The following is a 13,132-nucleotide window of genomic DNA, read 5'->3' on the forward strand; positions in this document are numbered from 1 at the left end:
AATGAATTGATCACATCTTTCGATCAAACTGACTTCTGAGTAACTGGCAAACCACAGAATAAACATGTATAAAATGCAAATTATATTATAGCGTGTTTCTTTACACTATGTTCCCAGTGTTGTCATCTTATTAAGGGAGGCGGATTTATATAAGTTTTACTTGTTTCCGAATCCCTGTATTTCTATTGTATAATGCAATATGTGCACTTTTGAAAAATAAAATATCGTTAAACTAAAGCTAAACCATGAAATACGTATATCCTTTTTCTTAAAAAAAATAATTCTCATTTTCCCAATTATCTTTCATTATTTTCCTGAAGGGATCAGATGAAAAGGTGAACCTTTATTCATATAACGGTCTTTTACCAGTGTCTATAATTGTGGTCTTTAATTTCCATACTTTTGGTCCAGTGCATGCCTTATGGGGTTGCTCAAAAAGATACATGTTGTGCGCATGACATTTGTTTCATTTGTTTCTTTTTTGACTGTTTACAAGTCGGTATTCCCTAAATTCACCCACTACATCAATCCTTAGAGTAAGGTTTATTGTTTTATTTGTTTTTTTTTTTGCAGTGTTTATCTTTCGTGCATTCTCCTTTTCTTTATTGATTATACTCATTGCCCATATCACCTCTACAAAGATCTGTTATATTTGCGTCTGTTTTCATCTTGGGTTTCACATCTGTAATCCAAGTAAGGAACTATATTTGAGGGTCTGGATGGGGTTTATAGAATAGAAAATAATTGACCAAAACTACAGAAAATTGCACAAACAAATGAAGAATAGAGAAAAATAGACCAGAAAATAAAGAATAGATGATATTGATGTGCTAATATATAAAGCTTAGGGAATAATGGGTAAAATAAATAAAAAATAGAAAACAATGGTTTGAAAAATTAAAGAATAAAATAATGAAGACCCTCATCCCTTCATATCCAGAATGTGCATTTGTTGCTCGAACATACAATCCGACATCCTTATTTGTCGTTGAACTACATGCACTTTAGATACTTACAAAGTAGCAAATGAATATTTTCTCTATATTACCTTTTAATGTATATTGAATCCATTATATAAGCTTCATGACCTCATTTTATTATTGATTAATTATAGAAAGAATAAGTTTTAATTGTCATCTGGTTAATTTTCATGTAGGAGTAAGCGCTTGGAAGATGTCGATGTTCCATTGATCCATTGCGATTATGGTCTCGGTTGTTATAAGTGTCGTTTAAAGCGTCCTCAAGAGATGTTTAATCAACAATACTTGCGTAAGTTATGTCCCTTGACACCTGTATATTGTAGTGAATTATTAACACATTCGCCTACTTGTATTCCATTGTCTACGCAAATATATCTAATTGTTTCAACGGCCTTTGACGCAAACGGTATAGAATTTAAGAATACGCATATCAGATTTAATTTCATCAGCAAACACGGCATTACGTTCAAGGAAGGTGCCAATAAAGACTTAAAAGGATATTACTGGTGTTGGAAAAGAGCGATTTTTTTTTCACAGGAGAAGAGAATCTCAAATGTCAATTTAACTGACAAAACCAGGCAATGCAATGGCAGACACAACTTAAATAATTACAAACCAACTTCCATACTTGGAAACAACATTTTCCATAGAAAATGACGTGGTTTAACAAGATCTACCCTGCTATACCTCAAGGCCTTATTTACGACCGCTCTGTTAAATGAAGAATGAGTTGCTTAATTATTTCTCATAAAACTATGAAAAATAATATGGCGAACAAAATTGTTGTACGGCGAGTCGACAATAACATTCTGTATATATTTTGTTATCCACTATCAGAACTTTAAAAAAAAAATGAATTCAATCGCATTAAATTTTCATTGATGGAGTTTTTACTGGTTTCAAACAAAAGGGCCAATATTTCGCAAATTTAGGTTTTCACAATTAAAGGCAGATGAAATTTGAGTTGCTTATGAATGGTATAGTTTCTTAAAAAATGCGCTTTCTGTCACTAAAAGAATATTTTTTCGAACAAAAAAGAAATAAAAATATTAAAACGGCCAATGGAACTGAGGACAAATGAGTCTTGAACAACAGATTGTTAAAAAAAATTGTTGTATATATTTCATATGTTTTATGTTATTTGTTTTTTGTTTGTCACAAACTATACTGCTGCTTTACCACAATCATGATTACTTAAATTCGTCATGCATAAATACAAGTATATAATTATATAAAGAAATACAAAAGAAATACAAAACTAAATTGGATAAGGAGACCAAAGCAATGCTCTCATATCAATCCCTTTTCCTTTGTTAAAACATAAAATAACAAAACTATATTTACATGTTGATAGGCAGACATGTATGAAGTATGTACGAAGAACGCAGGTACTTAAAAATTTGGATTAGGAAACAATAGCAGTGCCATTACATAAATGAATATATTTCCCAAAGTGCAAAAATATTATTACAAAATAAACAAATATAATTACAAACATGCTGATAGGCAGACGAATATGTATAACTTACAAAGAATACAAGTTATAAAAAAAACATGGGACTGAAGATAAAAAATTAAATTACAAAACTATAACTACATGTATTTACATGCTGATATTCCGTTTTTGTATGCTGATATTTTATTGTTTACATGCTGATATTCCATTGTTTATATTATGATATTCCATTGATTACATACTGCTATTTGTGTACCTGCTTATAATCCATTGTTTACATGCTGATACTCAAATGTTTACATTCTGATATTCCATTGTTTGCGTGCTGATATTTTATTATTTACATTCTGATATTCCACTGCTTACATGCTGATATTTGTGTACATGCTGATAATTGCTTACATGCTGATAATTGTGTAAATGCTGATATTTTATTGTTTACATGCTGATATTCCATTGTTTACATGCTGATACTCCATTGTTTACATGCTGGTATTCCATTGTTTGCGTGCAGATATTTATTTGTGTACATGCTGATATTCCGTTGTTTACATGCTGATATTCCATTGTTTTCATGTTGATATTCCATTGTTTACATGCTGATATTCCATTGTTTTCATGCTGATATTCCATTGTTCACATGCTGGTATTCCATTGTTCACATGCTGATATTCCATTGTTCACATGCTGATATTCCATTGTTTACATGCTGATATTCCATTGTTTTCATGCTGATATTCCATTGTTAACATGCTGGTATTCCATTGTTTACATGCTGATATTCCATTGCTTACATGCTGGTACTCCATTGTTCACATGTTGATATTCTATTGTTTGCATGCTGATATTTGTGTATATGCTGATATTTCATTGTCTACGCAAATATATATTGTTGCTTCAACAGACGAATGTGTATAAAAAAATAAAGTGAATACAAAAAACAGAATAAAAATTGTTTTAATCGGATGTTTAATGTGTATTAATATACAAAATGTTACTTGCTTGTCTTGTGTGAAAGAACTATTAATAAATTGGTTTGGTTATAGATAATCTACAAATATCGATTTATATTGCTTTGAATAGTTTACAAATGGTTAAAATACTAATATATTTCACTGCCTATCTTATCATGTTTGCTTTGCTTGTATGAAACTCAGTATAAGCAACAATGTTGGAGACAAATACAAAGAAAAACGCAGACCTTCAAATAAGTCAGAAATTATTTTGACAACTTGAGCTTAAAAAAGAGTAAACAAAGTCTAAGCTTTACTGGCTACTGGATTCCATTTTTAATCTAATCTGTGTAATAATATTTTGTGTCAGTAAATAAATAAACCATTAAATTGAGCAAAATAAACAATAAATATTTACAGTCAACACCAAAGGCTTATGTTAGTCAGATTAAATATCGCTTTTTATATTGACTTGTTTATTCCCTTAAGTTACAATTTCCGGTAATACTTGAAATTAATATTGATGTTTCTACCCGGGGTGTAAATGTCATATTTATTTCCCGTTTACTTATCAGTTACAGAGACTGTAGCACAATCAGAAATATACAAACAAATGTAGGAAGTTTATTGATAATGCAAGATCGAAAATATATTTCAAAAGTACAAATAAACTCATCAAATCAATAATAACAAGGAAAATTTTTCTTTCATACTTGTACTCAAATCTAGATGTCTTTTGGTTATTTTTTGTCTCTAGGTTGCTGTCTCTGGGCAAACATCATGTATACCCCACATCACGTTCTTGTCATGTTAGTTATTCGACACCCTCCCGGTTCATAGTTAAATAAACGCCGACGTTTTCATTAAGTTACAATATGGAAAGGATTCCACAGGTTTTTTTCAGTCAATCAGTTAAACTGCAATGGATGTAAAATATTTTGTATACACCAACGCGTCATCCCTGTATGATAGTCTGTAACTTCCTTATTTCTAGTGAAATGGTTCCTCACAACATATAAAATAATCGATTTTAGCATGCAGATCTATCATTGTGTCCTTGAAATGTGTTCTAATTATACGCTGTCACCTGTGACCTAGTTACTAGTAATTTCATATTTAAAAGTGCCTGTACTCATAATGTTCACCTACGGAAATCATAAGGATGTCTACGTTAATGGTCGCCATGGTGATTAAGTATTATTTGATTTTCCTGTATGTGTTTCCTTAATTACGTCACTGACTGTCAAGTCCTTTTAAGACAAATTTCCGAAGTTTTTCAGTGCATAAATTGATTTCGATAAAACAAATTATAAACACTTCTCTTGTTTTGCCTCCCTTTTAACACACTTTTTGTGTGAAGGAAGGAAACTAGTCTTTTCCCCACTTTTCCGTCCTGCTGATTGCCTTTAATTAGACGACTCCTTTTTCCATATTCTTTCTAATGATTTCGTTTACAGTGTTCTTTACTATTATTTCAAGCGAGGCTTCACGTGTTGTTTGTTTGGTTTTTTTTTTGAGTAAAGTACTGTAATCTTTGATATCTACTAGTTCATTTTTCTTTGTCTCTCTTTGTCGCAAAATATTTTGTTTTCGCTTGAATCGTTTTTGAAATATTTCTGTAGTTCTCTTTTATTACCTTAGCAGAATTTGGCAAAACCTTTTGGAATTATGGTTTTCAATGCTCTTCAACTTCGTAGTTTATTTTGTCTTTTAACTTTTTCTTTAGTTCGAGTGACACTTGCGGTGTCTTTAGTAGACGAAACTCGCGTCTGGCATACACAACTATAAGACAGGTAGCTTTGATGATTGTTTTTACTATATTATGTCTATCGATTGTCATTTGCTTAATATCGGTAACAGTAGACTAGTTTTGTGTTGTTCATATCTTATAAACCGATTAAGAGGACAAGGTAACAAACACATACTGAAGGAATCGCATTAACTCGGAGCGAAACCGAGTGGGTCAACAGGGAAATCGTCTGCAGCTATGCATCAACCTCCATACGAATCCACACTCACGCCCATATCGTTAAGACTACATACAAGACGATTATTCTGGTATCTAAAAATCTAAGACTTCGAAAACAAGTCGCTAGTGAGTTAAGCACAAACATGTCGAATTGGTTTACTTTTTCATACTGCTGACCGTGATACCTTTGTAGTGTCAATTTCAGTTGGAGAAGTTTTGAATATATTGACATTTTCAATTAAATTTAGATATTGCTCAATACCTTTTTTGTTTTCTAATTATCCTGGCGTCTTTTTTTCTTCTCTTTCAGTTTGCAATAGTAAACTTGTATCTTTCTTACTAAATTCTTTGATTTTGGAGTTTTTCTCAGTTTTATACATTTCATGATTTGATTTGTTGAATATTTCTTTTTCCCTTTTTGTTTAGTTTTCTTTATCTTTAGATTATTCAGTAGTTTGTCCTTATATAAGATTTGAATTGTCCCTTAGTTCTTTGTGTGCCTTTTCTTTCAGTTCACATCTTTTTACCGAAATGTGTTTGTTCGTTTTTCTTTTATTAGTAATTACTAATATAGTTGTATTTCCCCCATGTACACATGTTTAAGATTTCAATCATGTTAAATGATTCAATATACAAGACATAAAATATATTACATCAGACTTTATTAAAACAGGTATGTAACAACATATTCATTAATAATAAAGCTGACAAAATGGCTCTGACCAGCAGAAACCATGAAACACTAATCCTCCTTACTGGAGGTTTGTGGTATAACCTATAACCACAGCAGCACTTAAAATGACAGTAATAATTCAGTAATAGTTGATGTATTATATTCGCAATGTACCTGATCTACTTATTAATCAAAGCACGTGGATATTCTGATTTCTAAATATTACAATGTCAACTTTAACAGATTAAAATATGTTAATTTAAAATTATTACAATTTTAATATCTATTTCTTTGGGGAAATAAAACTCAAAACATGAATGAGATGAAAGAGGTACCAGCCTCATTTGACCAGCATTGATTGAGAGAAAACGTTCAAGCTTCAGAAATAAAATCATACCTACACAGGGACAGCCTCCAGGGCTGTATATGAACAGAGTCTATGAATGAATCAAAAACGAATTCTCTATCCTTTTACAATAGCAGCATCAAAATTAATGAATGAATGATACGACCAGCGTTACATATAATAAACTCTACATAAATCAAATGCACTAATAGCTTAATATTTTGCAAATTATATTGTAGTGACCAGCACTACAATTCACAAACAAAAGTTACATAATAGCCTTGCGACCAGCGCAACAATGTGTAAAAATCATATGTACATTACATAATATTTAAGTTCAAATATGTAAAGTAATAAAGTATAAATGTAAAAATGTCTGACCAGCAGACTTAAAGTCATGTAAATGTATAAAGCACAAATAAAACCCGTCCAGCGGGGAACAATCGTCGTCTTCCATTACTCTTCTGCCAGCAGAAACCGGAAGTGACGCATAGGGAGTGGCAATATGCCTTACATATGAAAGGTCGTAAGTCGAAACTTACACAATAGCCTACTGGGAGTCTTCGTTAGAACTGAGAACACCTGAAAAATAGAATAAACACATTGAGTAAATATGTTTCTACGCAATCAATATGAAAAATCATCAAGAAATTTTTTTTGGTTATTTTAAAAAAATTGTTTATTTTCAAACTTTTCAAAATGTTGTGTGTTGTTGGTATTTGTTGGATGCAGTTTGTTTTGAACATAAATGTAGTTATCTTTTTTAACTGTGTTATGTGCACCATAATCCTAGAAATTTAAGCTGAAATGTACAAATATACATTTTTGAATGCACAGAATAAAGAAATATATCTTACCACTTGGCGTCCAAGATGAAATAAACTTTCTGAGCTGATGCAGCTCAGTTTCACCGGAACTGGCGTCAACACTGACCATAGGAACATTGCCATATTTGTCCAGTTCTGTCAACAGTCCAGAACAAGGCAACTTCAGTGTCTGAAGCATCCAGTTTTCCGGGTCCATAATCTCTTCATAATGATCAGAATCGAAGTCTGATTCTGGAGTTAGTGCACAGTAAGATTTCTCGTCGTACGACATCCTGTCTTCTGTTATTGACGAAACTGGAGACAAGGGCAGTGGGCTTGTATGGCTTTCTGGTACGCTGAAAGTGCTCTCGTTAATCTCCACCTTAATTTCGTTCAAAGATTTCCCGCCATTTATCTCCGGTTCAGGGTCACTCAACGCAAGTATGTCCTCTACATCAAAATTGTCAGTTTCCTTTGCGTCAATGAGATCATCGATGTCAATCGGTTCGGCTTTCACAATGGTATCAAAATCTTTTAGAGAATTTTGCATAACAAATGTGCCTAGTTCATCAAAGAATGAATCTACGAATGAAACATCGAGGCTTGGAAGATTCTTTGATCTCCTCTCGGCGTTAGTGTCATTCATTTGTTTCTGCTTCAGTGAACATATATACTTTGCCACTAAAACTGGATTAAACGAACGGACGTCCTTTGAGGTGCCGTCGTTTGATGGTTGTGGAGATGATACGGGTGACGCGTCTGGCGTAAGATAGCAAGATGGCATAGAGACGTCCGGAACAACTTGCTCATTATTGTTTTTGTCTTCCATTTTTACGATCGGTTTGTAAACACGATCAGACAATAATGGACCTTTCTTCTGAGTTAATGTTTGTTGGATGTCTCTCCTAGCATATAACATTTGCATGGGACCATGGTCGAATGCTGGTGCAATGTAATCATTTTGCGATGATGGCAAAGACTGGCATATTAATGTTTCATGGGGTAATACAGATGAAGGTGAGGAATTTCCCATTCCATAGCCGCCATTTTGATGATGAATCATTCGAGGAAGTTTGGTTGGTTTGCATGTTGTGAAATTTTCTTGAATTTTCCTTTTCAGTGCTCGTAGAGTGTCATTACGACCTTGTCTATCTGCCATGTTTGGAGAACAGTTTTTGACACAGAAAGATTTGTGCGTTGGAGGTATTTGACCGTGAACAGGTTGTGGTACGGTTGCAAAAGGCTGATCGAAAATTTGTTGTCCGGAGAAAAATGGCGATGGGAACATGTTACCAGCAGCTGGTAGCATAGGACTTCCTTCGGTATTTGTTGGGATAGGAGCACAAAATGTTGATCCGAAGAAGAAATCTGGAGTTCGAGATGCATACAATGCGAATAGCTGCCCTTGTAGTTTGAACTGGAATGCCTCTTGTTCACTGCAAAATAAAGAAAATATTATAGCAATTTGATAAACTGTAATCTATTGTCTACGTTGCATTTTAAAAAAAGAAAAATATAAAAAATACATGTGTAACTTTCTTCTGTCAATCTTTTAGCCATAAAAAAGTATATATCAGTTCGAATAAAAAGAGATGCAGACTAAAAATGGATTAAACAGAAACCGAACAATACAAGTTAGTAATATAGATATATTTATGTCGCAATACGACCGTGTACAAAAGTAAATATTTACCTGACGACTTGATTAATGCATAAGATAACCGGTTCATCACTATTGGATAACAAAGCCTGTCTAACTTGCATCACAATGTTGACCCAGATGACTTCATCTTTGGCTGTGATCATGCGTACAGTCATCATACACCCCATTTCATGTCGTGATTTTATTACTGAAATTAAAAATTATATATAATATGTGTTCTGAATAAGGTTCTTACACGTAATTGACATTTATCATTTCCTTCCCACGATGTAAAAGCTATATTTAAAAAGTCAGTGGTCGAATTTCCCTTCAATACTCGATTTCATCTTATTTTCAATCTCGTGTTTATTTTTATTCGGATTTCGTGTAATAATTAAGCAGATTTCGACATTAAACCCTCATATAAGTTTATTAACATATCTCAGTAGATTTTGACATAAAAGGTTATTATAATCAAGGCTTCATGAATTATTAAATCTATTGATCACAATAACATAATAAATAGTTTAAGTCTAATTGGTTTTTATTACCATATAGAAATATATTCCATATCTCTAATTGTACTTATGCTTTGAACATATATTAACGACTTACATTGTGTATGTTTGTCCTTGGCCTCCTGCAAATCCTCGGGATATATATAACTATACCAAGATTTATTCTGGATTTCATCATTAGTTGTCTGAAGATGATATTCTCCACTGAAATCAATAAAAACATTTAAATAATCAATGCTTTGTACAATTAGTTATATTCAATTTTGTTTCATCATTTTTTTGTTTTTTGGTTCCAAGTTTATCATCTACTATACTTCTTTAGTTAACTGCTTGTTATTTTAAGTAATATAAGGGTTGTCAGAAATATCTTTGATATTGTTATTATCAAGAAAAATAATTAACTTACTTCACTGTAAGTTCTATGAAGGACATGTCAAGGTTGTGAACCGATTTAAAGACCATGGTATTGTTTTGGATGAGGCTTTCTTTGACGTCCGGTGTAATTAAAGGTGAACAAACAGCAATAAACACTTGTTGTTCTACATCAGAATCCTGTGTTGGTACAGTCACAAAGTGACCTTTCACATGCATGACCTGTAAAAAAATGATCATTGCATATATTATATTATTTTAAAATAACGAAAATAAAAAATCAATTTTAATGAGTAATTTTCTTTTGTTAAATTTGTTTCTTATTTTGAACACTGTATATAAATCTTGTAAGTTGACAACTTAAGTTGACAAGTGTAGCTTTAGCAGGAAATAGTCATTCATCTTGAATGTGTTTTATTGCTTGTGTAGAAATATAATATTTCACTTCACCACTAATGTCATTTTTGGTTGGCAGTATGCCATTTCTATAAATACACATTATCTTTGTACAAGTGTTTCTGTTGTAGCTATCAGTATAGATAGCGCGATAGAAGTTAAAGATACGCCTACTGTGTTGAGGCTCAGTGAAGGGTGTTTACCTTAACATCTCCAAATCCGGCTTGTCGTTTAAGGGTCCTCGACATGTTCATTCGACAGAAGAAGCTGGTTGGTATATCCTGTGACATTTTCCCGCCACCATGTAACAACTGCGCCTGCACAGTGCCATGGTCGCGTTTGTCTACAATATCAAACAAGCTATCTCCTTGCGTTTTCATGTCGACCTGAAATTGAAAGAAAACATATTTAAATCTTACTGATTTATCATAAAATATTATTTCAATTTTAAAATTAATATGATAATAATTTTGTTGTCCATTGTATTAATGTTTGTTATATAATATTGTTTTTTATGTAAATATATGTTCCTGATATAAAAGATGAGATCATAGTTGGGTCTTTATTTCATTAATCTTATTTTCGTATTTATTCATTAGATTCAAGCGTTATATTTTCTATTTTTACGGTGTGCGAATGTGAGTGATCTTTTAATATTTTTATATCAAGGTTGTCAGTTTTTTAATAAGTCTCCTAGTTAGAATGTATTACCTACCATTGAATGTCCCAAGTATTCTGTAACGTTTTCGGATATATAAAGTAATTTTCCATCTCTTGTTGTTAACAGCAGAAATCCGGTCAGTGACTGTAAACAGGAAATGGAATTTTAATTATTATAATTATACATTATATTTCATGATTTAATAAGTATATAAGAAAGTATTTTAATCCCCTTTTATAATGTGTTTCTATGTATTTGATAAGGTTATTAGACTATTGATCGACATATTTAAATCAATGTTTATGCAAACTGAACAGGTAGTTTTTATCTTATCTTAGATTCGCCTGCCACCGCCATACACTTACTTTCCCACAAGGTTACCGCAATATAAAATTACAGTTCAAATTTATTCAGAATAAAACGCAACACCTGATGACGTCAATCGGTTCTATTTATACTTTTTATGCCAAGTCGACCATTGAAAGCTTTAAAATATTTGCTAGTCAACAGGTAATATGTTCAGGTAAAATATGGACAAAATATGAACAATGTAAGGCTGTATAATAGGATCTTGACATGTTGTCAAAAATGATTCATTATACGTCGCTGTGTATCTCATAAATGTCCCCATGTAGCCTCCAGCAAACTCATTGAGACGGAAATGTGTATTTGACCTTTTGTCACATTATGACGTAAATATCAGTCAGCTACAAAGAAAATATTGTCTTGAGCACTGTAGAAAATAGCACTTGACCTGGATTTCATAGACTGTAAAACTTACCTGTGAAAAATCGCACGGTACTTCCGAATTATTCTGAGATGATTTAACCACTGAAATGAAGAAAAACAGAAATATTTATTTGTGTTGATTAAAGATTTGAAGTTTTAATTAATAAAATAAATTGGGTAATTTTAAAACTTTAACACAATGAACAATTGTTTATTTTTTCGTCATTTACATAAAGTAAATTAAGATACTAGTCAACATTGAAGTTTATTTGTGTATTTCAAACTTTGTAACATTTTAAAACATGTTTAGTTTGACTTTGTTCCGTTTTACGGATTTTTTTATTTTGACTCCTTTATCAAAATAGTATAAATACCATGTTCCAAATTTTTACTGTCAAAGTTTTTTGAAAGCTTTGTAATCAATATTTATTTGGCACATTAAAATGACATATTCAACAATTTTGTTATAAAATAACTTCAAACCACCGTATCTTTACATTTATTAGTTAGTAATTATATAAATTATCAAGTAATTATCAGAGCTGATACTTTAAAACAGTACACTTACTTTTCTGCAAAACGTTACATTTTCTGATAAATACACAACTAAGGGACATGATCTGAAGTTGGGATAATCTTTGCCTTGCACTCTCTGGTAAAGGTAATAGGTCTCTCATTACGGAAATTTCTCCATTTATTTGGTCTCTTCGTTGTTTTGATGCTCCTTTATTTGACCTAAAAGCCAATAATACAATATTTAACCTTTACATACATAGCCCGTTAATAACAAATTGTTCGGCTGTGAGTCAGTTTCTAAAAACAGCTATCACTAACAGTGTAGTGTACGCAACTCTCTGCAACTATGTCGGAACATATTTTTTCTGTGTGCAGTAAAACAAGGGTGTTTTAATTAAAATGACATTAATTATATTATCATTGTACTATTATAAGACTGTATATTTTTTACTATTTTAATTACTCAGATTAAAAGTTTGAAAATTCCGTGTTGTTTTACAGTGAGAGAACCACTCCTTTAAAAGTAAAGTTTGCCAAGTAGAGTAATCATCGCTTACCTTTCTAAGTCCATCAGAGCCAGCTCTTCAACGGGACTTGGTGCCATTTTGTTTACACTATAATATTTATTTACATTTAAAGTTAATAATCACAATATATTTTCAGCGGACCAGCCGCTGTATAATCCTCAATGAAAAATTCTAAAATGAACCACTTCGTTCTAGCTCTGACGCATTTGTCAATGTTAGTTTATCATGTGACTTTCGCCGATTGGTAGATTCTTGTCACATGGTGTAATTATGTATTTACTACACTGTTAATGATACGATGTGTATCGATCAGGTAAATGATAGGTATAATTTTTCAGCTATGACGTATATAATAGTACGAAAGTTATTCATAATTAATGGCGTATAAATAGTTTACCGAAAAGTTTAAATGGAATGCATATATCTCTAATAACGTCATAGATTCCTGTAGAGAAACAAATTACATTAATTTCTATATTTTTGGTTGACATTTTAAATTTTTTTTTAATCTGCATTTGAAAGAATTAACTATCTATTACAGAATATTTTCAGCGCTTCCATTGAATAATTAACTTAACTGCAATGGTT

At 31.8% G+C, this 13,132-nt stretch overlaps 1 protein-coding gene across 1 annotated transcript; it reads right to left on the reverse strand.

Moving 5' to 3' along the window:
• Positions 1 to 6,003: 6,003 nt before the first annotated feature.
• Positions 6,004 to 12,757, reverse strand: LOC127739223 (PAS domain-containing protein cky-1-like). Its single transcript, XM_052250836.1, has 10 exons — positions 12,575 to 12,757; positions 12,070 to 12,236; positions 11,554 to 11,603; positions 10,827 to 10,916; positions 10,315 to 10,497; positions 9,750 to 9,937; positions 9,441 to 9,547; positions 8,877 to 9,033; positions 7,235 to 8,619; positions 6,004 to 6,959 (listed from the first exon to the last, which is right to left on the reverse strand). Exons 1-10 carry the CDS (start codon positions 12,619 to 12,621, stop codon positions 6,928 to 6,930), a joined length of 2,406 nt encoding a protein of 801 aa, XP_052106796.1. The 5' UTR covers positions 12,622 to 12,757; the 3' UTR covers positions 6,004 to 6,927.
• Between the last annotated feature and the right edge of the window lie 375 nt (positions 12,758 to 13,132).

This window comes from Mytilus californianus, unplaced genomic scaffold (genome assembly GCF_021869535.1).
Source record: "Mytilus californianus isolate M0D057914Y unplaced genomic scaffold, xbMytCali1.0.p SCAF_4, whole genome shotgun sequence".
In the NCBI taxonomy this organism is placed as follows: Eukaryota; Metazoa; Mollusca; class Bivalvia; order Mytilida; family Mytilidae; genus Mytilus; species Mytilus californianus.